The 27,853-nt window shown below is 45.5% G+C and overlaps 1 protein-coding gene across 4 annotated transcripts; it reads right to left on the bottom strand.

Annotated features, from left to right (window-relative positions):
- Positions 1-740: 740 nt before the first annotated feature.
- LOC147612426 (uncharacterized) lies at positions 741-27,853 on the bottom strand. 4 transcript variants are annotated; one of them, XM_086782785.1, is made up of 6 exons: positions 27,619-27,853; positions 25,671-25,987; positions 25,356-25,582; positions 24,213-24,313; positions 22,063-22,128; positions 741-1,035 (listed from the first exon to the last, which is right to left on the bottom strand). In XM_086782785.1, the coding sequence occupies exons 1-6, from the start codon at positions 27,731-27,733 to the stop codon at positions 947-949; spliced, it is 915 nt and encodes a 304-aa protein (XP_086638911.1). In that variant the 5' UTR covers positions 27,734-27,853; the 3' UTR covers positions 741-946. The 4 variants fall into 4 exon arrangements, with proteins under 4 accessions (XP_086638911.1, XP_086638915.1, XP_086638913.1 ...); XM_086782789.1 differs by having other exon boundaries at positions 25,671-25,976; positions 27,619-27,801; XM_086782787.1 differs by lacking the exon at positions 22,063-22,128 and having other exon boundaries at positions 741-1,050.

Below are 27,853 nucleotides of genomic sequence, written 5' to 3'. Positions count from 1 at the left end.
TGGAAGTCAAGTATGCAATGCTATGGGTTGATTTGCCCATGAAGGACATACTAGAATGAAAAACGGCTCTTGTATATAGAAGGCCAAGCATAATTTGATGTCCTATGATTTTATGGTTTGGCTTATGACAACTAGACTCAAGTGCAATCAATGCATGTGTTAAATGTGTAGATGCTAGATTGATAAAAAGGATTGGCTGGTGAAACCTCTTATTTTACATTGGCAATAATCCCTTGGAAGGCAAGTCATATGTCACGCCCACAATAAGAGATGCTACTGGAATGAGGATGCATAGGCCAAGAATAGTGCCACACCACTGGGAAAGTCACATAACCACTCTTCAATTCTCAACATGAATGGTTACAACCTTGTTGAGCAAAGAAGAGGCACCACTTAACGTATCCCTAATCATATCTTCCATCTTTGCCAGCGACAAGTTCCTTAGATGAGGAAACCGCTACTCCTCAAGAACCTCATTCCACAAAGTCGTCATAAGAATCCAATACTGTAGCGAACATGAAGCTTCTCCATTTACAATCCCTCCCGAAGGCAACGTAACCATGCCTTGTACAGTATCTTCCATCCACACATGCTACTGCACTAAGCTCTATGATGTATGAGCGAAGTACATTCAAGTTTCCACAAAACCAAAAATTTTTGTACCATATTTCTCATGGAACTCTCAACCAAGATGTTAGGAAAGGGTGATACACTAAACAATTAGCCAATTGTGGATGGTGATCATGTGAGAAACAAATCAAAGTCAAATTTGTTTTCGATGAGAAGCACATAGCTCTCTATAACCATGTCCTAGCACAGTTTTGCAACCTAAATCACCTCATAAAATGAGTAATGTACAACTCTCCATAATGCCTGACAGGCAGTTCCACTATGTGAGTTTAGTGATTTATGATGGCTGTTTAAAAATGCTACAGTTGTCCTGCGTTCAAGAATCTCCTGGGACTTTTGATAAGCTGGGACTTTGGCATTTAGTGGCTGCTTCAACAGAATTTTGATCCAAAAAGATGATTCGGCCTGCACAATTTGAAACTTTGCATCAAAACAATTAATAATTTTTGTGATGCTTAAGGTAAAATTTTGGAATGAAAAATGTTGCATTTGCTCAAAGTTACATTTTATTTATAAGTTACGAGAAAACGCGAAATACACCACATATCAGCACACGTGGTAGAAGTTCCAAAATATGAGGTGTGAACATTGGAAGCAGCAGCCTAACTGGCCATTGCATTTCCATACCCCGGCCTCCCCCCCCCCCCCCCCCCCCCCCCCATGGACAACCAATATCTACATATACAAGCATACAGCTCGTAAGGCGGATTAAAGGATTGATTTCTATGATATTCCACATGTGACAAGATGCAAAATGCCAATGATCACAACCGCATAGCCCCATCTCATAGACTCATTCATACCCATACATGTCCCACCAATCAAGAACTGTTTTGCACAGCTCCCTGTATCATTCTGGGTCTACAAAAAGCAGGCCCAAAGCTGTTTGTCTGGAATATCATAGAAATCAATCTGCATCTTCTTGCTCCCCCTACAAGAAAAATAAACTCATCCACCCTGAATTGTAAATGCGCTCCAACCACTTGGTGAAGGCAAAACGCAGCATTCATATTCATTTACAGCATTCATACTCAATCTAGAACAGTCCCAAACAGCCCATCTCTCAGCCCTAGCTTTGGATCCCTCCCTCATACCATTGGGAAGAGTGCATAGGCTCGAGATTGGACATCTTCGGTGTTTCTACAGCAGAGTACAGTTCAGCCCAACACTTGGTCTTCAGAGGTCTTGTGTTTGGCTTATCGTCAGTCACACCGTCAGTCTCTTTAAAGATAATAAAACAAATACTATCTCGGTAACGGGATAGGGGGTCCTTCAATGGGTAATTCGGGACCCCATACGGTGTACAGTTCTCACCTCTCTCTTTCATATCTCTCATAAGTTTGAAGTATTAAAGTGGATTGCTAAACTTGCGAAACTCAGGATACAAAAGACGGTGTGAGCATTTGTGTGACAGGATCCTCCAATATGAAGACTTCCGCTGCATGTAACATTGGTATCAGATTCAGCTTGTCCACACAAACCGTATCCTAGCATGATGGCATCCTTGGATGGTCAGATTGCATTCCGGCACGACCACCGACTTCAGCATCATGTTGAGAAACTACTTCAAGATGAATAACAAAAGTGCCTCACTCTCGAATAACGATTTGATGGTAATGAAGTTGCTACTCCACAATCTCAAGATGCTTGCATTGCCAAAATCAGCAAGGCTACCTTCGATTCTCAACAAACAAAAAAGGACAGTAAGCTTAGCTATCATACTTTTTCTTTTACTAAATTTGATGGCAAAAAGGATGCTTATCTCGTACTTTCATGATTAAGAAAATTAGATGAATATTTTTTTGAGGAGACCTTTTCAAAAAGATATAAGATCAAATGTGTTATCAACAACCACATGGTTGACCATGCATCATTATGGTGGAACATTCTATGAAAAAAGCAGTGATAAACTAGCTACTTTGTTGGAATTTCAACGTAAAGTGAAGTCCAAATTTTTACCACCCCAGTTTATTCTCCAATCAGGTCGTCCGTGGGATACTTTGACTATGTCTGATCATGAGATGATATCACAATACAAAGAGAAATTTTGGCAAACCTAGCTTACCGAGAGGAATTGTTATGGGAGGTACAGAAGAGAGTACTCATCAGCCGGAAGACGTCTCCCTCGAAGGAGACCTTGCTCTTCCAACTACAGCAGACACCATAGCTCTTCTTAGAGCTCAGAACCAGCTGCTCATGGAGCATCTCCAACTCATAGAGGCAGCAGCAGCACGTCCTTCTCCGCCTCCAGTAGTACCCGACTACATCTCCCTCTTCTTTCAGATGGAACAACAAAGGAGAGAAGACATGGCCCGAAGGAGAGAAGAAAAAGCAAAAGCAGAACCTAGAAAGCAACAAGAAAAAGAAGAAAGATGGGACTATGAGGAAGCCCAACGCAGGATCGACAAAGACCGGCGTCAAGCTGAACTCGCCGCTCGAGAGCACCAATGAGAGCTGATCGAGAACGTATGTTACTCGAGCACCAAAGGGAAAAGGAGGCCATTCATCTTAGGTACCAGCACCTCTCTTCAACATCCCCCGCCTCAGGTGCCACCAGCCAACAGTCCGCAGCATCAACTACTGTCATTCGCAGTCAACCAAATTTCAATAAGTATGATGGTAAGTGTGATCATTTAGCAATTAATCAGTTCATCCATCAATTTACAGCTCATTTTCCATTAGCTAGGATCACAGCTCCTCAGGATAGAGTCCACGTAACGGCTCCCCATAAAGAATCTAAGCCCAAGAAAACCCCCGATGATAAGGCTAAAGCAGGCATTACTGGAGGTTATCTTCCTCCAGAGGAGCAAAAGAAGTATCAGTCAGAAAATAGATGTTTTTTCTGTCACATCATAGGACATGGCAAGAAGGATTGCCACAAATGGCAAGCGAAACAAGCCGCCAAAGCTCCTTCTACCACAGTTGCCACAGCCTCCCCAACTCCTCCAGCCCCGCCTACTACCACCAATACGGTTCAACTTTTACCTTCTATGCATCATATGCCATCCGTGGTATTTGATGCTAAACAGCAAGGTGAGAGCGATGCCGCACAGAAAAGCCTCATCCGAGCTTATGGCTCTGCCCAAGGCCGACAGTTTGTAGTCCTTTTCGATATGGGTAGTTCTGAGGACGCCATCTCTCCCCAGTTGGCTAACAAAATGAACTGGTGTTGGTGTCTGACATCTCCTCCCTTCCTAAGGTCATTCAGCTACCCAGGATAGGGGGGGGGGGGGGGGGGGTGGATAGATCAGAGAGTGGAGTTCTCGGGGCTCCCGAACCAGTGCTTCATTTGCAGGCACGTCGGTCATCTGGCCAAGGCCTGCCCTCGCAGGAGACCTCGACCCTCACCACAGCAGCAGGCTACTGATGGCCCGCCCACAGATTTGGCTCGGCAGGCTGCCTCAGGGACACCTGCTCAGGCCACAGAGACCTCGGAGTGGCAGCCTGGACAGGGGCGCCGCCGAGGGAGACAGCCACAGCAGCACGCACAGAGACCGCTACAGCAGCAACCACAGTCTCAGCCTCACTGGGTACCCGTGAGGAACAGCTTTGCTCCCCTTCAGGAGGAGACCCCTGCAGCGACCGAGGACCAGGAGATGTCAGCTCCCCCTTCTTCACCCCCCCCACCCCCGTCCCCTCCCACCGCCTCGTCTCCACCTTCGCCTCCTCCCGCCCCCGCTCCGGTTTCGGCAGCGGCTCCCTCTCCACCTCCCTCGCCTCCCCCTCCTCCCCCTCCGCCCGCCTCACCTTCCCGGGAGACCCTGGCAGTTCCCTGGCGCTCACCTGCAGTCCGGAGAGCGCTGAGCACTGACCTCGCTTGAGCATCACAGAGGAGACCTATGCCGATTAGGGCCTCACGGATTTCATCTATCCGCAGTCGACTGAGTCGCCTTGGCATTAGACAGCGCTCGGAGGCCTTTGATTATACCTTTACACGGCTTTTTGGAGTAGAGGGCCCCCATGAGCCAGCACCCATTCGAGTTCATGTAGTGATACCTCCGGCCCGCGGGGAGGAGGCACTAGACTCAGCGGTGGCCTTCTCGTTCCCTCTATGTGGACCTTGTGATCGGGAGTGGACTCTAGAGCTCGCTCTCAGCACTTTGAAGACTCAAGCAGTTGAGTTTTCTCACCACATGAGCGATCTGGAGGTGACTGATGTGATAGGCCGACTTTGGGAGTTGGCTCATTTTTTCTTGGATCCCGGGAGTGTGGATACCTCAGGGATTCGGCATTTGGTCGTGCGCATAGTGGCAGACTTGGCGCGCGACCCTGGATATGTGAGTATACACGAGGTTTCTCTGTCAGAGCAGGAGGCAGTCGCCATGGGACACAGCCACTGGCGCCTGATCCGGGATTCTTGCAGTACACCGGGTGGGCAGATTCGCAGCCGTTCGGATGGGGACTACTCTCCATCCAAGCCGCTTGCGAAGGCCCGCCGTACGGCTGAGACAGCATCCACCTCAGCAGGGCATCCATGAGGATCATCTCATGGAATGTACAGGGCCTTGGCGGAGCACACTTTATACGCTATCGAGGCTGCTTGAGGCAGGAGCTTCAGAGATGCCTGGTTGGTGGCAGCATTGACATTTTGATGATGCAGGAGCACCACTTGGGTGAGAGCAGGATCCGGAGATATGGTTCGGTGATGCCTGGTAGATGGGACACTTTTTGGTCTGCAGGGTTTGGTCCTTTGGGTGGACAGGGAGGAGTATGCATGGTTATTGCAGATGTATGGCGGCAGGCCATTGTGGATCGAGGGATCATTGTGCTTGGTAGAGCACAGTATGTCATTCTGAGGATGCATGATGAGCTATTGGGTGTGCTCAACATCTATGCGCCCAATCATGCTATTGCCAGAGCAGAGTTTTGGACTCAGGTTACAGACGCATTGCCAGAGGCCGCACATTGGTGTGTTGGGGGAGACTTCAACATGCTTGAGGACCCGGCAGATAGGGTGGGAGGCAGTCATGTTACAGTGCACGGCACGGAGCTTGCAGCTTGGGACCGGTTTTGCATGTCACTGAGGATCACTGATGCATGGCAGCATGGGGCTTTCTCCCGGTCTCAGGACAGTCTTAGTTTCTCTCGGTCGGATCGCCGGCAGGGAGGGACTAATCTATCACGGATTGATCGCTTTTATGTGGGCGATTGGTTAGGGGAGCGAGGGGGCTCCGTCGGCATTCTTGCTGGCACCTCATTTTCAGATCATGCGCCAGTTATATTGACCTTGGAGGAGGGGACACGGGAGCCCAGCTTGCAGTTGAGGATCCCACAGAGGGTACTTGCAGATCCCAGTCTCGCTAGGACATTGAGAGGATCTGGCATGATAGTCAGTGCTCTGACCAGGATGCAGCGGGCCAGTGTGCCCAGGGACTCATTGATCTTAGCTCTTTTCTACACGCTGCAGCTTTGACACGACTGGGAGAGATTCGCGAGCGGGAGCAACGGCTGAGACGCAGCCTTGCTTCGCTACAGCGCCTTCAGGAGCAGCAGCCTGCATGTGAGTGGGTGGCGTCCCAGCTGAGCCAGGCACGCCAGGAGGTTAGAGAGGTAGAGGAGCAGAGACATGAGTTTTACTATCGTCGTCAGGCCTCTCAGTGGACGCAGCTTGGTGATAGAGTGACTGGGGAGTTTTTTGAGATCACTGGACCCCGTCATGCGCGAGCAGGAGTTCGCCAGCTTGGTAGACCGGATGGATCGATAGCTACTGAGCTCGGGGAGATCAGAGCCATTGCCACTGCTTTTTATAGTGACCTGCTTTCAACGGAGCCAGCCACTGAGGATCGAGATGTGTGCAGACAGACTGTGTGGGCCCATGTGCAGAGGAGGGTCACAGACCATATGCGCACAGTTCTAGGTGTGCCTCTGTCAGAGATTGAGCTTGCCGAGGCCTTGAGGGTCCTGCCGCGACATAGTTGCCCAGGGGAGGACGGACTGACGCCGGCCTTTTTTATGCGCTATTGGGACCTTTTGGGGCCAGGCCTCCGCAGGGGCTTTCAGCATGTTTTGGACACTGGGGTGATGCCGCAGAGCTTTTCAGAGGGCTTGATCTATCTTATCCCCAAGGGGGAGGGAGTATCGGATGACATTCGGCATTGGAGGCCTATTACGATCCTCAATACTGTCTACAAGGTCTTAGCAAAGGCCTTGAGTTTGAGGATCCAGCCCTTCCTGGGGGAGTTGATTCATGCTACTCAGACAGGATTTGTCAAGGAGCACAGTATCCTTGACAACATCTTTACTTTATGGGAGGCGACGGCCCGAGCTAGGTTTCTTGGCGAGGACTTGGTCGTGATGCTTCTCGATTTTGAGAAGGCATACGATAGAGTTGATTGGGGATTCTTAGAGGGCACTATGCTGCGCCTGGGCTTTGAGCCAGGATGGATCAGAGGGGTGGCAGCTTTGTATTCCACAGCTCGCAGCCAGGTGCTGATTGCAGGAGGTCGGGGGCCGAGTTTTGAGCTGACCAGATCAGTCCGTCAGGGGTGTCCTCTCGCCCCTTTCCTTTTTCTCTTCTTTGCGGAGGCTATGAGTATGTATTTGACGGCAGAGGAGGTTGGTTTGAGAGGACTTCAGCTCCCAGTCCGGGGGGAGGATTTGCTTGATGCTGAGTTTGCAGACGACACGGGTTTATTTTTGCATGGCCAAGAGGCCAATCTTATTCGGGCAGAGCAGTCGCTCCAGGTTTTTAGTGCAGCTTCGGGAGCATTGATCAATTGGCGCAAGACAGTGGCCTTTTGGATCAGTAGTGCTCCCACTCCGGCATGGAGCCCGGACCCCGGTTTTAGATGGATTCCTCCAGGCACAGCAGTGCGGTATTTGGGATGCCAGATTGGCCTCGATTTGTCACCTGAGCAGCAGATTGCCCCGCTTCTTCTGAGCATTCGGAAGAAGCTATTGTATTGGAGTACAGCTCGACTATCCTTGGCTGGGAGGGTGGTGGTGGCAAATCAGGTGCTGTTAGCGACTATGTGGGTACATTACGTCTTGCTGGATTTTCTCGAGCTCTTGCATCAGCCAGGTACAGAGGCTGATCAGGAACTTTCTGTGGTCTGGGCGGGACGGTCAGCCAGCTCGGGCAAAGGTTGCATGGGCAGTTATTACACTTCCGCTGGCTCAGGGCGGTTTGGGCATTATAGATCCAGTCGATCAGAGTAGAGCCTTATTGGGGAAGCTTATTGTTCGGGGGTTGCTTCCAGGCGCTGAGCCTTGGAAAGCGCTCCTCTTGCAGCGACTGCAGGCCCGGGCGCCTCCTGCACGGGGTACTTGGGCACCAGAGATTCGCTGGATCTTCATAGAGATGAGGAGGACAGGCCTCAGTAGAGGATGGGAGGACAGATTTGCTTTGAGTATCCTGAGAGCTTGGGAGCTGCTGCGACCGGGGCTCTCTCAGCGGCCTCCTTCTTGTGTTGAGGAGCGGGCCAGGTAGCCGCTCATCTGGAGCCCAGCGGTTCGTACAGAGCAGGGTCATATGCTGGGTTCTCGGCCTCGTCTAGCCTGGGGACCTTTAGCGGCAGGCCCAGCTCGTAGTTTTGGAGACTGGCAGGCTTTCTGCAGTCTACCAGAGGAGACCCAGGTGGAGAGGCTGAGTCACTTCAGAGGGGGGTTGATTATGAGGGATGATATTCAGGAGGCACTTACAGAGGAGTGGTTCACACCTCTCGAGCCAGTGGCCCCACGGTGGATGGGAGCCTTTACACAGTTGGAGATCCTGATTGCTGTCAGAGCTAGCACTGAGGATGGCAGATGCCTCTATTATGAGATTCAGGATGAGGGCAGACTCCAGAGAGTGGAGGTGGAGTCGCCTTTGGTTGCAGAGTGCACCTTTCAGAGGATTCGGGTAGTGGCTGCCGCTTCTCGGAAGTGGCATATTGACCCCGACCCTGCTGATGTGCTCCCGGATTGGCGCATATGGGCATATGCAGCGCGCCCCTTGGCCCGGCTACAGTGGGACCCCGGGGAGTACGAGTGGCATGATCCTTATGCATCCCTTGAGGCCACAGGTGACAGAGATCACCTTTTTCCAGTATACTGTTCGGCTGGGACGGCATATTTTGACGGCGAGGAGGACGGTTTCTCCAGCAGCGGGGCATTGGCGATTGCAGGGACTATCACAGGAGTTCCTGGAGGATTTCTGGGCTCGGCTCTGGGCTAGTCGACAGGCCCGCAGGATCTCGGCTTTTCAGTGGCTGGTCGCCCACAGGGGCTCAGCAGTTGGCACTTGGCTTGTTTACAACGGTCTTCCGGCGGCCTGCGTCCGATGCGGCCACCCTATGGAGACACAGAGACATTGCCTTTGGGACTGCCCTCAGGCACAGCAGATTTGGCTGCGGATGCTGCGTATTCTGGCCCCCCTCTCTCCAGAGGGTATGTTTACGTGGGGTGCCGCTGCTTGGTCGACTTCGTCAGGGCCTGCTATGGGCTATGAGATGGAGCAGGGCAGTCAGGCCATCAGATTTATTAGGGGCCAGCCCCGCCTGGTTCCGGCACCGGATTTCTCGTCCGCCAGCTGGACACAGGAGAGGGATTTACGATGGGAGCTCCTCAGCAACCTCACCATCTGGTTCACCTGGAGGGCCCGGTGCTTTACGGCCTTTGAGGGGAGATTAGAGCCACCAGCAGAGACTGTTCGGGGGATTTGGCAGGAGTTGATCCACACCCTGCGAGGACAGTACGACCGCATCCGGGGAGACTCGGATGAGGCGATCTTACGGCGCCAGGCCTTTCACACCACTTGGCGCTGCGGCCCGTTCTACACCCTACACACGGGATCCCCCCGTTGGCACTACAGGCCACCTGTTTGGCTCTCCCCCCCCCCTATTGTATGATTTAGCCACTCAGTTCTTTAGACTGATGCTTGTATTTTGCAGCACCTAGGGAGAGTCTCCCGGGCTGCCATGATGTATTCACTGCTCTTCTCTCTCTTAGGAGCAGGAGAGATTTTTTGTAGCCCTACGGGCGTTTTTTACATAACTAATGAAAGGATCTTTTCTCGGAAAAAAAAAAAATGTGGCGCTTTAGTGTTTTCAAAAACCCACGCAACTGCCTAGTGTTTTTTCTCCATCGCTTTTTTTCTTTTGCGTGTTTTGGGCTGCCCGACACTTTTTCTTTCCGGCGCTTTTCCTTGCGCGTTTTGCTACTACCCAGTTGCCCATCGCCTCTCTCTCTTTTGCTTGGGTGCGCCAGTACGACTACAGCGCCTGCCACATCAGTTGCCTACACGGCAGCCAGCCTCCCTGTGCCACATCAGCAACCTGTGCAGTCAGCAGCCCAGGCTGCTGACTGGTTATTCTTTTGCTGTGCTGCACGCCGGTTGTCCTTGGCTGCAGTGAGCTGCCACGTGTCACCTAGACAGCTCCCCCTGTGCTGCAAGTTAAGAGAAAGACCAGAAACATGCACATATGCACACACATGAACACACACACACACCAAACATGTATCTGCATCCACACACGTGTACAAACTTACACATGCATATACAGGTAAACATGATTAGTGAATGCTAAACAGGTTTAAAACATAATTACAATGCTTAGGAAAAAGAGGTAAAATACTCAGTCTTGTAACACAACAATTTGCCTTTGATGTTCAGAAGGCCTCATTCCAACGAGATTTCATCGTCTCGCCTCTGTTGGGGTGTGACATGATCTTAGGAATTCAATGGTTCCGTCAGTTTCAGCCTATTCCCGATTGGGGGCAAGACATTTTTACTATCTGTAAAGGTTTTCCTGAACCTGTCATGATTCGTGGGGATAGAAGCATTCTTGGCATCCCATTGATTTCGCATCTCCAGGCGAGACGAGCTATCCGCAAGGAAGCAGAAGGAGCACTACTGTATGTTCGTGCTCAAACAGCCTCTACCTCATCGGTAGCATCCATCTCATCCTCAGTCCCTCAGTTAGCAGACCTCCTGTCCAGACATCAGACATTATGCTTAGGGAGCAGAAGGAGCACTACTGTATGTTCGTGCTCAAACAGCCTCTACCTCATCGGTAGCATCCATCTCATCCTCAGTCCCTCAGTTAGCAAACCCGCCCAGTCTCCCACCCTCTCGCCCCGAGGACCATCATATTGATTTTGTCCCTGGATCAGATCCTCCTAGCAGGCATCCCTATCGTCTTTCCAAGACTTTAGAGGGCAAGTTAGAAAAGCAGTTATCTGAGCTTCTCCGAGCCGGATTTATTCGGCCTTCTTCCTCACCATTTGCTGCACCTATCCTATTTGTCCAAAAGAAGGACAAGTCTGCACGCCTTTGTGTAGACTACAGGGCATTAAACAAACTCACCATCAAGAATAAGTTTCCTATGCCAAGGATAGAGTACATTTTGGAGCGTTCAGACGGTGCTAAATTTTTCACTAAGATCGACCTCAAGAGTGGTTACCATCAAGTCCACATTTTCGAAGCTGACATTCCAAAAACAGCTTTCCAGACAGAGCGTGTCACTACGAGTTCGTAGTCATGCCTTTTGGGCTTATAAATGCACCCGCAACCTTCAATAAGATGATGTCTAGACTTTTCGCAGTCCACATTGGGAAGTGTGTTTTCATATTCCTTGATGACATACTAGTCTTCTCAGCCACTGCGGAGCAGTATGAGAAAGATGTAGAGAAAGTCTTGCAACTTTTGCGAGATAATGAGCTCTACATACGCCAAAAAGTTTGTCTTTGGTGTTAAGGAAGTTCAATATTTGGGCTATATCATCGGTTCCGATGGGATTAGACTAGATCCATCAAAGATTCAGGAAATCTTATATTGGGACATTCCTAAGACCGCCCAAGAGATCCGCTCATTCGTAGGTCTTTGTCAGGCCTATAGTACCCATGTCCATCAGTTTTCCAACCTTGCAGCACCTCTTACCGACTTGCTCAAGGGGATGAAGAGTCGCAAGCAAAAAGTCTCAGTCACAGGCAAGGCACTTGATGCATTCCGTGTGTCACTAGCCTGGACATTTCCCAGTATGAAAGGAGTGTGGACTCCAAGATGTCTAAATATTTGGGAAGTACAAGCTTTGGGAATGGGAGATTATCCTAGAATACAAAGGACCACACTCCTAAAATTTAGGAGAGTTGCTATTTTTGGCCCGACTCCGATGGAAATTCTGTTCGCGTCATTACATCTAGAATTGAGCAGATACCAAGAGTTGGCAAAGTGCCTATGACAGAATGTCTACCGATTGGGATATTTTTAGAGGTAAAGATGATGGAAGAACCCATCTCTTAGATTGGGACATGTGGCAAGAAAGTGGACCAAAGTGAGACAAGTGGCCTGACACTTGTTAGAAAGTGGATCAAAGTGAGACAAGTGGCCTCACACTTGTCACTTCAGCTATTGTGTGGCTCTCCACTTGTCATTCTAGCCTTCTCTTGCCATTTTAGCTCATGGGAGACCCAAATCTATAAATTGGAGCCCTCCCTCTTCATTAATGGAGGCTCTCTTGCTGCACACTAGCCTCTACCACCGTTACACGCTGCCCTAATGATGGCTACTCTCTTTCTCTCTCTCTTGAAGGCTGCCCATGAAGAATACCGATTGTTGGGGACTGTTTTGGAGGCTTCCATCGTGAAGAAATACTAAAGGCAAGAGTATTTAATCATTTATTATGATTTCTAGCCATTGTACTTGTTGTACCAGTCCTTGTACCGGCTATACCAGCTTTTGTACTTGCTGTACTTGTTGTACCAACCACCGTACCAGCTATACCAATCATTGTACCTGCTGTACCGGCTGAATGGAGAGTTGTACTTGTTGTACCAGCTCTATTGCATGAAGACCCGTGGTTTTTGGGGAAGAATCAGTACCCACACGGAGGTATATGGATTATGTTGTTGGCTTGGCTTTTCTACAGCCTATGTTCCGGCTTGGTTGCCTCGTGTTGGGCTGTGTTGTGGCATTTGTATATGGATAATCCGGCATCTCCCGTGGGGAGAGTAAGGCCCTCAAAGCTTTTACATGATATTATTCTCCTTGGGTAATAAAATACTCCAAGGGAGGGATCGGCCCATTCCGGCCTCTATGCGGTGTCACACGTGCAAGCTCCATTTTCAGCATTTGTGGATGTTATGTCCAAACTTTTATGTTTTATGCAAAGTGACGATGGATATGTGTTAAGGCTGTGGCCATGTTTAAGTGTTTTGATATGCATTGATGGTATCAGCAAGTGTGTCAAAGGCCCTAGTCCCCCGGCACCCGCCGTGAGTTACATTAGTATCGCCTTCTTGGAAGCGGAGGCTTCCTTCTATCAATAAGGAAGAGAAAAGATCTCAAGTGGGGACCACACTTACCATCATTGCTATTAAGCATGGCCAGCCACTTCAGAGCCTATGAAGCAAGAGCATGAGCAATCGACAACTTGGTCTAAGGATTTATGAATTCACAAAATTTATCTTGGAAGTATGGAGTTGACTTTATGTGCACACATTTAGCACTCTTTCCATATGGATATTGTGGATTATATTATCAAGCTTACAGGCAAGCTATACGGAGATATATCTCAGGAAATCTTAAGGATATGGTGACGAGATATTTCTTTTGGCTTCATGACCAACCTCGCAAAGAAAAGCTAAGTATACTTTGAGTTTGCAAAGTTAGTGCTTTTGCTATGAAGTGTTTTTGATGTTCACTAACCCTTGTATAGCTATGCAAGGAGAAAGGTGTTGTTGTTTGCCTTGAGATGGTTTCAAGGAAACATTGTTTATGGCTCCCTTTAATGGGATGAATTCTTTTCATGGCTCCCTTTATTGGGATGGATTATATCTATGGAGATTTCTTTCTTGGACGAGATTTATATAGATATTGGGCTTAACAAGCAATTTCTATGGACAAATCTGTCCCAGTTTATAAAGAAGAAATATTTGGATCTCTCATGGATATGATGCTTTTATGGATAAAGTCCACCTCTACTCCAAGGTGCGTGGTTAGCACGGAGTATGTGGTAAGAGTTATGGTATACAAGAATTATGGTATACAGGTCTATGGATTCCTGGACTTCTTTTCTAGGAATTTGGATCTATCCTCACGTTTATGGATTATTCTTTTTGGCTCCCTTTATTTGGGATGCATTGGACTTATGAAACTCATGGTTCACATACCCTGTGTAGTGTTCTCTTGTCCTACGTGCTCTCTTGAAGATTGTTTCTACCATGTGTGGGTGAAACAATAGAGAGCAGATGGAAGGGAACATGGGCACTTCAGAGGGTAGTGTCGAGCACAACATGCCGTGTGTAGTGTTCTCTAGTCCTACGTGCTCTCTTGAAGATTGTTTCTACCATGTGTGGGTGGAACAATAGAGAGCAGATGGAAGGGAACATGGGCACTTCAGAGGGTAGTGTCGAGCACAACATACCCTGTGTAGTGTTCTCTTGTCCTATGTGCTCTCTTGAAGATTGTTTCTACCATATCTGGGTGGAACAATAGAGAGCAAATGGAAGGAAACATGGGTACTTGAGAGGGTAGAGTGAGTTGGTGGCCGAAATGCCTATAAACTATATGTAGCAGAAATGCTTATGGAACAACAGGTTATCTATGCCTGTGAGTGATTGTTTTATCTTGTTACTTGAGCCCACTTCTCATCCAAGGTGTGTGGTCAGAGTACCAACACGGAGTGCAAGTGGTAAAGTGGACATGACGCCTGGTTGGCACGGGACTTATGTCTATGCCAAGGGTCATGTGGACCGATGCCTTGTTGGCAGGAGACTGATTTGTCTCGCCCATTTACTTGGGACATGGATTATGATATCTGGACTTATGGGATTGTTTGTCTCGCCCGTTTATTTGGGACATGGATTTATTTATCTTTATGCCATATTAGAATTACTATCTCCCCATACAGAGGCCAAGAGGTTCATTGTTCATCTCACCATGCATGTGGATTCATGTTGGAATTGTGAGAGGGCAATTCAATGAACACTCCACCATGCACGTGGATTCGTCTTGCGATTGTGGAGTGAATGTTTCATTGTTTCCACACCACGCTTGTTGATTAGAGTTGGGATTGTATGGGAGAACATGGGAACTGTTGGGATTGGGAGAAAGGATTGCCAGAACTATGGAGAACCAGCTTTTCTGTCACCATGGTTTGTGCTCTTGAATGGCACCAGTTTGGACATTTCCCAATATGAAAGGAGTCTGGTGGACTCCAGGATGTCTAAATATTTGGGAAGTACAAGCTTTGGGAATGGGGGATTATCCTAGAATACAAAGGACCACACTCCTAAAATTTAGGAGAGTTGCTATTTTTGGCCCGACTCCGATGGAAATTCTGTTCGCGTCATTACATCTGGAATTGAGCAGATACCAAGAGTTGGCAAAGTGCCTATGACACAATGTCTACCAGTTGGGATATTTTTAGAGGTAAAGATTATGGAAGAACCCATCTCTTAGATTGGGATATGTGGCAAGAAAGTGGACCAAAGTGAGACAAGTGGCCTGACACTTGTTAGAAAGTGGATCAAAGTGAGACAAGTGGCCTCAAGTGTCTTAGCACCTGGTTGGTGATTTTCATTGGCATATGATTATCTCATTGATATTGGTGATTGAGACACAATTGGCTCTTGTGTCTGTGTCTAGTATATCTTCCACGGAATTCTCGCCCATTTATTTTGGGACATGATTTTAATATTGCTATTATGGAGACTTATTTAGTCTCGTCCATTTCTTTGGGACATGGATTCTTCAGTTATATTGGATTTTTGAGACTGTCTCGTCTCGCCCACTATATGGGACATGATTATATCTTGAATATATGGCTTGAAGCTTAAAGTTACGGCCGGACAACTTTTAAGAAGTTGGGGAGGATGTCACCAGCCTGGACATTTCCCAGTATGAAAGGAGTCTAGTGGACTCCAAGATGTCTAAATATTTGGGAAGTACAAGCTTTGGGAATGGGGGATTATCCTAGAATACAAAGGACCACAATCCTAAAATTTAGGAGAGTTCCTATTTTTGGCCCGACTCCGATGGAAATTCTGTTCGCGTCATTACATCTGGAATTGAGCAGATACCAAGAGTTGGCAAAGTGCCTATGACAGAATGTCTACCAGTTGGGATATTTTTAGAGGTGAAGATTATGGAAGGACCCATCTCTTAGATTGGGACATGTGGCAAGAAAGTGGACCAAAGTGAGACAAGTGGCCTGACACTTGTTAGAAAGTGGATCAAAGTGAGACAAGTGGCCTCACACTTGTCACTTCAGCTATTGTGTGGCTCTCCACTTGTCATTCTAGCCTTCTCTTGCCATTTTAGCTCATGGGAGGCCCAAATCTATAAATTGGAGCCCTCTCTCTTCATTAATGGAGACTCTCTTGCTGCACACTAGCCTTACACGCAGCCCTAATGATGGCTACTCTCTTTCTCTCTCTCTTGAAGGCTGCCCATGAAGAATACCGGCTGTTGGGGACTGTTTTGGAGGCTTCCATCGCAAAGAAATATTGAAGGCAAGGGTATTTAATCATTTATTATGATTTCTAGCCATTGTACTTGTTGTACCAACCCTTGTACCGGCTGTACCAGCTTTTGTACTTGCTGTACCTACTGTACCAACCACCGTACCAACTGAACCAACCATTGTACCTGTTGTACCAACCACTGTACCGGCTGTATCAATCATTGTACCGGCTGAATGGAGAGTTGTACTTGCTGTACCAGCTCTATTGCATGAAAACCCGTGGTTTTTGGGGAAGAATCAGTACCCACACGGAGGTATATGGATTATGTTGTTGGCTCGGCTTTTCTACAGCCTATGTTCCGGCTTGGTTGCCTCGTGTTGGGCTGTGTTATGGCATTTGTATATGGATAATCCGGCATCTCCCGTGGGGAGAGTAAGGCCCTCAAAACTTGTACATGATATTATTCTCCTTGGGTAATAAAATACTCCAAGGAGGGGGGTCGGCCCATTCCGGCCTCTATGCGGTGTCACACGTGCAAGCTCCATTTTCAGCATTTGTGGATGTTATGTCCAAACTTTTATGTTTTATGCAAAGTGATGATGGATATGTATTAAGGCTATGACCATGTTTAAGTGTTTTGATATGCATTGATGGTATCAACAAGTGTGTCAAAGGCCCTAGTCCCCCAGGCACCCGCCGCAAGTTACACCGTGCACTCCAGAAAGCTACCTCAGAAACGCCTATATTAAAGTCAGCATCTTGGGATGAACCTTTCGAGGTCATTACCGATGCAAGCAATGTAGCCATAGGCGCAATTCTCCAACAGGACAATAGACCCGTGGCATACTACAGTAGAAAGTTCGATGTCGCCGAAAAGAATTATTCGGTATATGACAAAGAGCTTTTGGGTGTGATCACAACCCTCAAACATTGGAAGCCTTTTGTTTATGGACAGGTTTTCAAAGTCAAAACAGACCACCAAACACTCAAGTGGCTTCAAACCATGCCAAGTGCCCAGTGGAGTGATCGACAGGCCAGGTGGAGTCAACTCTTCCAACAATTTGGAGGAATGATTGAAAATATCCCTGGTAAGCATAACCTAGTAGCAGATGCTCTTAGTCGAAAGGCCAGCATCCAGGCAGTCCAGGAATCTACCATTCTCGAAATAACGGTGAAGGACTTAGATAGCATGAAAGACCAATATGTCGACTCCCCTGAGTTTGGTACTCAGTATAATTTGGCCCTCAATTCTAAGCCTGGCCATTATTCAGTACAAAATGGTTGGTTGTTCTACAAGAACCGTCTCTGTGTCATTCGAGAAAAGCGATCAACTCTTCTCCATGATGCCCATGACTCCTTAGTTGGAAGACATACGGGTATCAACAGTACCCTCGAGAAATTAGAACGGTCCTTTTATTGGCCAAAGATAAGGCGTGATGTCTATTCACATGTTCAAGCCTGTAAGATTTGTCAAAAAGTAAAGGTTCCACATACAAAGAAGGCTGGTTTACTTCAACCTTTGCCTATCACCGAGACGGACCTTTCATCGATATGTCTATGGACTTTGTAGGGCCTCTACCAGCATCCATTGGATCTTGTAACACTCAGTGTTTCACCATTGTGGATCGCTTCAGTAAATTCTGCATGCTCATCCCATGCAAGCATACGGCCACAGCTGAGGACGTAGCTCGTCTTTTTCTCAAGCATTGGTACCCAATTTGTGGTTTGCCTAGCACCATTACATCAAATAGAGATTCCAAGTTTACCTCGCATTTCTGGAGGGCATTATTTGAAAACTTCGGAACTAAGTTGCAGTTGTCTAGTGCATTCCATCCGCAGACAGACGGCCGAACAGAAATTTATAACCATTTGGCCTTTGATGTTCTCAAGTCATATTGTCATGACCAGCAGTCCAAATGGAAACATTATCTTCCATTGGTCCAAGCTATCTTGAACGACACTCATTCATCCAGTGTTAGACGGACTCCATATGAAGCAACCTTTGGTCGCCGTTTCTCTTCTCTTTTGACGAGATTGGTGTCTCCATCTCTAGAGGCTAATAAAACCACGGAAGCATTCTCCGAGATCATTGAGTCAGTCAAGGACCGCTTGACCAAAGCACAGGAAGCATATAGCAGACAGGCAAATAAGTCTAGACGAGATGTTCACTTCAAGGAAGGAGATTGGGTCTATCTGCATATCATGAAACAAAGATTGAAACAAGTGGGTAAACGTTGTCCCAAGCTTTCATTCCGTAGTTTTGGACCTTTCCCAATAGTTAAGAAGTTAAGTGATGTCTCCATGAAGTTAAAATTGCCTAACAATTGGACGATGCATGGTGTTTTCCATGTTTCTAGGCTAAAACCATATGTTGGACCAGAAGTGTTTGATGTTTCAGATGAACAGCAGCCAGACATGGTAGACGAAGCAGAAGTCATCGAGACCGAGCAGATCCTTCTTCATCATTGGAACCATGGTTCCGATCGACGGATACGTCAGTTCTATACGAAATTCCAAGATCGAGACACCCACGAAATCATATGGCTAGACGAGGAGTTCTTTCAAGAGTACCCCCAGTTGTTGGTGGACTACTTGGAAGCCATGAACCTGCCGCCAAGCTAAGCAGGAGAAAATGTCACATGCACTCTGCACTCTAGTGCATGGTGACAAACTGACTCATCATCATCAGTGCAACATTGTAACAGTATTAGTTCCATTTATGATGATATTTGTCGTATGCCGTGACCCCATTGTAATCCTCAATCCAAGATAAGTCAAGCACGAGCTACGTAGGTCATTCTCAGCCATAGCAAGTCAGTCAGTCAATCAGTCTAAGTCCCTTAACCCACTTGAAGAGACGCATTCATGCATGTACAGTCAGTAGAAACCTTAGGGTTTGCATTAGAAAGCATTCTGCCTATTGCACATCATTCATTCATGGCATCTAGACCATTGCAGAAACCCCAGATATCATCTAGTATTTATCAAGATATTTACTAGGAATTTTCTGGTATTTTTTTCATCATTTTCAACATTTTGTACATTATTTATGCATTTATTGTGGACATGAGTAGTCGGCCAGCTCTGTAGCCAGCTGACTGGCTCACTTGGTCCATATAAATAGATTAGCATGTTATTCATCCATTCATTCATCATATTCAGCAAAGGAGCAATCAAGCGCTTGTCATCCCCAGCATAAGGAGCATAAGCGATTGCAGTTTCAGCCACCTTTCTTCAGCGTTTGTCTCCTACAGCCCTAGGCGCCTCAAGCGCATGAGCATACAGCCATCTACATCAGTAAAACGCATCAGTTCAGCATTCAACCAGCATTCAGCCTTGCATTTTCTGCATCCACAATTTTTTCAGCATTCATTATATCATCGTTTTGCTCCAACCACTTGGTGAAGGTAAAACGCAGCATTCATATTCATTTACAGCATTCATACTCAGTCTAGAACAGTCCCAAACAGCCCATCTCTCAACCCTAGCTTTGCATCCCTCCCTCGTACCATTGGGAAGAGTGCATAGGAGATTGGACATCTTTGATGTTTCTACAACAGAGTACAGTTCAGCCCAACACTTGGTCTTCAGAGGTCTTGCGTTTGGCTTATCGTCAGTCACACCGTCAGTCTCTTTAAAGATAATAAAGCAAATACTATCTCGGTAACGGGATACGGGGCCCTTCAGTGGGTAATTCGGGACCCCATACGGTGTACAGTTCTCATCTCTCTCTTTCATCTCTCTCATAAGTTTGAAGTATTAAAGTGGATTGCTAAACTCGCAAAACTCAGGATACAGAAGACGGTGTGAGCATTTGTGTGACAGGATCCTCCAATACGAAGACTTCCGCTGCATGTTACACCAAGCATGTACATAAAATCAGTCACCTTTTTGTACCATATTAATATAGAAAAACCCTAACACCAATCTCTCTCTTCTTCTCTCTCCTCTGTCTTAAACATGTTTATTTCAGCATCATGTTCTTAATCAAGCTTAGGGTTGTGGATCAGTACAGCAAGGCTTTTGCGTATGCAACAATCTAACTTTCAAGGTCCAACTCTGACACCTTCCGATGTAGACTCTCTAATCTTCGGAATTTTCATAATAGTAATTCCAAAAACTATGGAACTCTACTATAAAGATCATGTGCCTCCGGTCCACAAAGCAACACTAGATACACAATCCCTAACACCAATCTCTCTCTTCTTCTCTCTCCTCTGTCTTAAACATGTTTATTTCAGCATCATGTTCTTAATCAAGCTTAGGGTTGTGGATCAGTACAGCAAGGCTTTTGCGCATGCAACAATCTAACTTTCAAGGTCCAACTCTGACACCTTCCGATGTAGACTCTCTAATCTTCGGAATTTTCATAATAGTAATTCCAAAAACTATGGAACTCTACTATAAAGATCATGTGCCTCCGGTCCACAAAGCAACACTAGATACACAATCTTCAGTGGTTCCACATGACACAGAATTGCGAGGAAAGACGCATGCTTTTCCGACTGTTCGTGCCTACCTGCTTCAATTCTTCTTCTGGTGTTTGATGGTCTGCTTGGAGGGCCTCAACTTGAGTTCTACACCAACATATGATGCAATTGATGGCAACTACTGTAATACCCCTTCATTCGGAAATTGGTGGACATACTCTCCACTCCTTCATTCCAAGCTACCATGTCTTGAGCATGCAGTTGTGCATCTACCTATTCATAATATATGGTCTTACATGGCACGCACTATACCTCCTAAGAGAACGCAATTGGTACACCACGATTTTGTGTCATGCATTCGGATAGATTGCTATCATTGCTTACTTCTAAAGTGGCTTAGTGGATCTGAAATGTCATATCAAGATCAGGTAGTTATAACATATGTGAAAAGAGGTTACAGGGAGTGTAGTAGTGGGGAGGAAGCAGTAAGGAAACCAAAAGGTCTTTTTATGACTATTTAAAGCCCAGATACGGCTATTTAAGGCAAAGTTGTATGCCTTTGGGAAAAAGGAGCAATACACCATGCTTTGAGTGTCTTTTTCTCTCATTATCTTCCTGTATGGAATGAAACACGATGCTTTTCGCTTATCCCAATTATGCCCATGTGTCTTATTTTTCTAGTCTGTCAATGAAACTGAAGACAAAAGGGACATCGAACAAGAAGTTTTTTTGGGTGGAGGGGAGGGGAGAAGGGGAAAGAAATTTCCTACGAGTAAGCCCCCCAATGCCCTCAATCATTACACATCTTTTGCTCTAGTCCCCAGCACAGAAGAACACAACCCCTAGGTGTGATTTTAGGGCAAGGGAAACAAATAATCAAATCAACCCTCATACAATTTCAACCAGCATATGTGCTAGAATCAACCGAGAAGGTGACAAAAGTTTTGTTAAGGTTTTGATTTTTCCTTTGCACAAAGAGTGACATCTTATAACTTTCAGCCTTGTTTATAAGTTTGTTCTCATACCAAGTGAGGTGAATTCTCTGCAAAAAGAATTCTTTCTTTTTTGTGTTTTTTTTTTTGGGGGGGGGGGGGAGAAGGGGGAGGGGGATGTGTGTGTGTTAGTCACTAAGGCCTCCACGCTTATGTGTCTACGTTGATGAATGATTACCATGTCTGCTCTCTAGACGATGAACAAATCTTTACAATCTTGGGTTGGAAAACAAGAGCCCAATAGTCATGCAAAAAACAAACGTGAGACTAGCCAACCGTAAGGCATGAGCCATGAGTCAACAAATGTGAGTCAACGCACGTGAGTCTAGAGGCAAGCATACCTAATATTGTACTAGCCAATTAAAGCTAACTTGAAGACTTGTAAGGACATACCTACTCATGGCCTATAAAGATTTTCTTGTCATACAATCTGTACCAACTACAATTTCCAAGAAAATTCTTGTCCTTTGCAATTATTGGATCATTAAGTACAACCCTGTCATAGGCCTACTTCATAAAAATATGTACCCAGTCAGGCCTATTTCATAAAACTAAAGAACCTATGAGCCTATTTCATACAAAAAAGACATGAGCCTACAAACGTGAGTCTACAACTGTGAGCATACCTCCGTGTGTGTACAGATGTGAACACCAGGCTTGATGTGAGTCTAGCTCACCAAACCTGCATGAGCCTAATTCATACAAAAAAGGCGTGAGTCCACCAAATGTGAGTCTAGAGCCGTAAGCCTAGAGATGTGAACCTCACTAAAAAAAGAACTTCAAAAAACCCAATGAAAAACTCAAACTTTAAAAATAAAATGTAGCTTATGCAGAACAAGTGTGTCTAAATTCATTTTCACATTTGCTTCAAGAGGCGCTAGAGACTCCACAGGTTTCTTGGCATGTTTTTGTGTTGAAGCAGCGTGGACGGAGTACACTAGATGCAAAGTGGTCTCGCAATGTTCAAGATCTTGGGTACCTTGGATGAGCTTTGCTTGAATCTTTTCCTTCTATGGGCGGATGAACACCGTGCAACTGAAGACGGCTACAATGCAAATAGTGGTGAACGTGACACACCACACCTTAGGGCACACGTGGCTAGCCTATAGCAATCATGCAATAGCACTAGATACAGTCGGATAACAGCAACGCCAATGTAGGTGCCACAATGAAGTCGAGGTGGCAAGTGGCCACAATGTAGTCGAGGTGGCAAGTGGCCACCTCGGACAAAAATGAACCAGCCTTGATGGCATTGTGGGAATGTCCTCCGCAAGCTGACTGCACTGAAGAGGCCAACCGGGCTTTCCCCTCCTTATATTGTCATATGCACTCTGCACTGTAGTGCATGGTGACAAGCTGGCTCATCATCACTGCATCTTGTATATTTATGGTTTCTTTCAAGGAACAATACTATTCTAGGTAAAGGTAGCATTCCCAAAGACTATCCTCTCGAGTTTTGAACTCAGGTTCATAGGGTTTACATGTGGTAGCCATACTCAAGATATTGCCAGCCTTATGTAAGTGTGATTGCCTTATGCGCCATTGAGTTGCTACAGACAGTTTTACTTGAGACACAATTGTCATGGATGAGTGTTCTACACTTACGACAACCTCATGATCTTTCATTTGGGGCAAGATTGCCATATGCGAGTGTTTTATGCTTATGGATTATGGGAGGACATAAGAGGGAATATCATATAGGGCAGATTGATGTGGTGGGCTAACCTGAAAGTCAGTGTCCTTCAGGTGCAAGTCTAGTGGTGTCAAGGTAGAATTGGGAAGGAATTGATCAAAGTAAGCCACGGTAGCTACACTATGCCCTCTGGGGTGTCTCCCACATATTGCATCATTGGTACGGTGGAAGACAAGAAGAGAAGAAGAAGCATACATGACAATGGCAAAGATAGAAATTGGAAGAGAAGAAGAGGAGGAGAAATGGACAGAAGAAAAGGAGGGAAATGAAATCGAGGAGACTGATCGATACATTAATTTTTGAAGCGAGATCCAATAATCCAAGTACATGTCTGTACAAGAAAATGAAAAGGTCCTGCAAGCTCTTCTCAGTGATGTAACACTTGATAAAAGCATGGCAGTGGTCCATGTCGATGCATCCCTCAAAAACATCAAGGGAAAAAGTATGTCTGAATCAAAACAAAACCTGGGCATCCTAAAAATGTATGCTGCTCATTCACAAACCCTCATCATGCATACCTTGAATGCCCTCTCAGACTCAGATCATCCATCATACCATCTCACATCTTACCTGAGTCCTCTACAACCTCTTTCTGCGAGAAGAGTTTGAGTAGCACGGAGAAGAGGGCAGCAGGCAGTGGATGTATGGGTGGCAAAACGAGTGGCAATGGGTGGAGTTGACCAGAACAAATGTGTAGTGAGATGCAAACACACATAAATTTGGGGTGGGTGGGGGAAGGGGGGGGGAGAAGGATTTTGGAGAAAACCAACCACCCACAAAAAAAAAAAAACAAAACAAAAAAAACCTAGTACTTCTATTGAATCAAACACTACATATGGTACCATGCCGTACCATGTCATACCATGAGAATAATGGGGGGGTACAGTACGCATATTGATTTTTTTAATGCACTTCTACACTCCATTCAGAGAGCTAAACTTGGCATTTTTGAATCATCACTTAATAGAATGTCATCAAAGTTATAATGGAAAAAAAAACCATTTTCAAAAATATCTAAAAGTTATGACAACAATATAGAAAGAAAAAATTTTTGACTACTTGTTGCAGAGAGACAAAGCTTACCATTCTGCCTTACAGCAATTTCTTGGATTCGTTTTACAGTATTGCTTTCTGGATCAAAAAATACTCTAGTCTCTAAATTTCCTTCCACATACACCTGTGAGCTGTTCCACAAAAGGCAAGTTTAACAAATCACAATCAAGCAAGTGAAGTACTGTTACTACACACAAAAAGTAAAAAGGCTGTATCATACAGAAAGTACAAAAAGCTACAGTAGAAAAACATTTGGACAGATGTACATAAGCATGCAAATTCTTCATCCGAATGATAAGAACTCACTCAGGGAGATCTTGATGATAAGCAATTGAAATTGCAGCCACATGAGGTCTTCTGGACGATGCATCGGCTACTACACTCTTCTTTCCTGGAGTGTGTGAAATCTCCCCATTACTTTCAGCCCCCTTTTGTCAAACCCCACTGCTTCATTCCCCTCTTCTTCCTTGTGAGCACTTCTCAGCCTTTTCTTTTTGCTGTCTGTAGGTGTGAATTTCCACCCCCTTTTTCTTTCTTACTTGCCTTTGCCATCTTTTCCTATTGCCCTTTCTTTTTCCCCTTTTTCTTTCTTCATCCCTTGATATGAGAATAAAACCAAAGGCTGAATGGAAAACTGTGCAAAAGACACTTAATCATACTGATCTGATTGAACAGGAAGCAATCCTTTGCAAAGAAGAAGGAATTCTGCTACGGATTGAGATCTCTAAGAGCTTTTATGCTGATGGCGGTGTTTCAAGCTACCTAAAAACCTCGCCCTTTACACAATTGATGCTAATCAAAAGCAAAAAGAAAAAAGGAAAAGTAAACACAAGAGCCCTTTCTTCCCCTTCACTCAACATAGTATTTTGTTGGCACCATCACTGAACAAGGCAGACACTCCTACTAAAATATCAGAAGAGAAGAGTTTACACAAAGATGGAAGCATGCAGCTGTGCAACTGTCCTGCACATGATTGTCATTTTCTCCCTAAACTTTTTACTACCTTACACAGATTCCCCCCAAGATATGCACAAAGAACAAATACATACATTATAGGTATATCCGCATCATGCATGAAAAGGTTTAGCTTTTCTAAGGACTACACAAGATAAGTCTAAATTTACAAATTTGGTTTCATTTAAATTTTATATTAATGAGGAGATGATAACACACCCTTTCTTAACAGATTTCATGGCCAGGGCCCCGAGTTTGTATTGATAGATTGCTATACGATGCCACTGAACTGAGCTGCGTTTGGCATATTGTTCAGGTGTTTCATTTTCAAAAGGCCTTCTGTTATTTCGCATTCCAGACGTTCCTAGTGAAAATAGTGTCACAGTATATCCATTTCTCATGGTCTTTTGTGAAGGTGCATAGCCTGCCTCCCCCAATAGAATAGCCTGGGCATCACAAAACATAGAGGACTTTTGACATGAAAATTCTCAAAATTCTCAAAACAAAGAGTGGTTTGAACTGGCGGAAATTAACCTTATAGATTCCTTGGGGAGTGGGACTGATCGCCTTCATTCCATGCCCATCAAACTCGGCTGCATTGTAAACTGTTTCGTCTCCTATGTGGTCCTTATGACTATCTGTTTTGGAACTACTTGATGAAGGTCCCAGCAAAACATCTTCCAAGTTCTCACACTCTCTTGAACTACAATCTTTATTTGTGCCTTCTTTGTTGCCAAGATGATCTTCTGAGATTCCATCCCTTCCACTTGTTTTATTAGATAGAAAATGTTTCTTATTGAAAGCTGATACTTGTAATGAAGAATGGCAGCCGTTGACTGTCTTTGATGTCCCTAGGACCCATTAGCCAAACTTCAGGACAGAGAGACACAATGAACAACAATTTAAAAAACAAAGTAAGCTTCAGAAAGAATTATTTCGCACAACCATAAAAACTATAAAACCTTTAAAAGTTCACAGCAGCTATCTATATGCATCCTTTCATGATTGGTCCATGCTTCCATTTTCTTGTCTCTCAACTTCAGAAAGACAATCAGATTTACAAAGACTTAAAAAGATAAGGTGATAAATGAATTATGGACCACTTACAACTAGCTTGATCAAGCAAGGGGCCTGAATTAGGGTTTCAAGGTCGGAAGTTGGTCAAACACAAAGCTGACCCATCAAGGGGCCTAGTTTGGGTTCCAAAATTGCTCAGAATCATGGCTATCATGAGGTTACAGATGGGACAACAGGTTGCACAAGCAGGGGGGCCTATTTTAAGAGTTACTTAGAATCAATCAAAGCAGCAAGAGAAAAAGAACGAAAAATATTATGTATATTAAGTCTACAAAAAAATAAACCATCAAGCTCCCTAGACAAAAATAGTAATGAGCAACAAAAGTTATAAAGCAGCCCTGTAATGGGTGAAGAATGTAGGTATGATGAAAAACTGCATTCCTCTTATCTGATAAAAGGGAAGTCAGTGTGTAGCTTCTGCATCTATAACCAACTAGCTCCCTATATCTGCATCTATCTGATAAAAGGCAATGGCTGAAATGGAGAGCTAAAATAAAGAGGTTGTTCGCTGTCGAGGATGGCAAACTAGCTATGGTTTAGAAAACTCTTAAGACTCAAGCTTCAACTCTTTCATAATCACATATAAAAATTCCTTCTTTACAAAGATTGGCTTGTAAGGAAACCCTAGCCCAATGACTAGGGCCTCAAACCTTAGCCAAAAAGATTGTTGTTGATGATCTTATTGAGGACCTTGTCTTAAATTAATCAAAACATGCAAGGGATTCAAACCAAAACAGCGATTAGGTGCTCCAAGGAGAAGAAGTAGTTTGCCATGTTGCTTACACATCATGCATTGTAGAGTTGTCTTGCGGTTAGCAGACAGACATGTACACCCATGAGCTCGACAAACAGAAGCCCGAGAAGGAATAGACCCCACCCAAGATCTTCCGTACAATATGTCCAGTAATATACATACCATTTCATAGCCGTATTAAAAGAATTCTGACTCTAAATGATTATTAAATGGGTATGCGAGATGTAAAATATCCACATAAGGCTACCTAGACAGCTACTCGTGTACAGTACACACTAAAATATGCAGGTGCTATGAAACAGGCCCCCTATTATCCCTCTCCGAACACACACACACACACACACACACACAAAAGTAATCCAACACCTTATTGACAGTGTAAAGACAAAAAAAAGGGGAACATTTGCAGTTTCCAACCTACTTCCAGCATTCAAATTGATCTTCTGAGAAAAACAAGGTGTGCCCATGCGTAACATCAAAACAGCGAAAAAAAACAACAAAATTAAGGGCTACTGCCCCATTTTTATGTTACACAGATGATCGACAGGGACGATGGAATATATATACAACACGCACATGCATGCATACTATGTGTGCATATCCTCATGAATGCAATAACACGAGTTTGGAGCCTTATGGCTAATGCCGTACCTGAGAAAAGGCAGCAAAGCCGTGACTCTGGCAAAGCAGCTTTAGGTCCATTGGGCAGACAAGTGTGGGAAGACGAAAGCGTTCTGCTCCAGAAACGAGCAAGTTTGGAAGCCATAGATAGCCTAAGCAAGCTCTTCGATCAATCCCCTCCAAGACGTGCACTTATCATGCCGTTAGCCTGAGCATCCTCCATGTTTTTTGCTCTTTCCAAGTATGTTGTAGGGCTTTACTAATA

Source organism: Cibotium barometz, chromosome 45 (assembly GCF_041138505.1).
Source record: "Cibotium barometz isolate CiBa-2024 chromosome 45, ASM4113850v1, whole genome shotgun sequence".
NCBI lineage: Eukaryota > Viridiplantae > Streptophyta > Polypodiopsida > Cyatheales > Cibotiaceae > Cibotium > Cibotium barometz.
This window is presented reverse-complemented; position numbering and strand designations above follow the sequence as displayed.

What these genes read in the sequence shown, in the direction of transcription:
- LOC147612426 (XM_086782785.1), bottom strand. Translation starts at nt 27,733, where the DNA reads ATGGCTTCCAAACTTGCTCGTTTCTGGAGCAGAACGCTTTCGTCTTCC. An exon ending in GCTTTGCTGCCTTTTCTCAG is followed by an intron (nt 25,988 to 27,618) that starts GTACGGCATTAG and finishes AATGGGTCCTAG; the next exon opens with GGACATCAAAGACAGTCAAC. An exon ending in ACATCTGTACACACACGGAG is followed by an intron (nt 1,036 to 22,062) that starts GTATGCTCACAG and finishes CAAATTGTGCAG; the next exon opens with GCCGAATCATCTTTTTGGAT.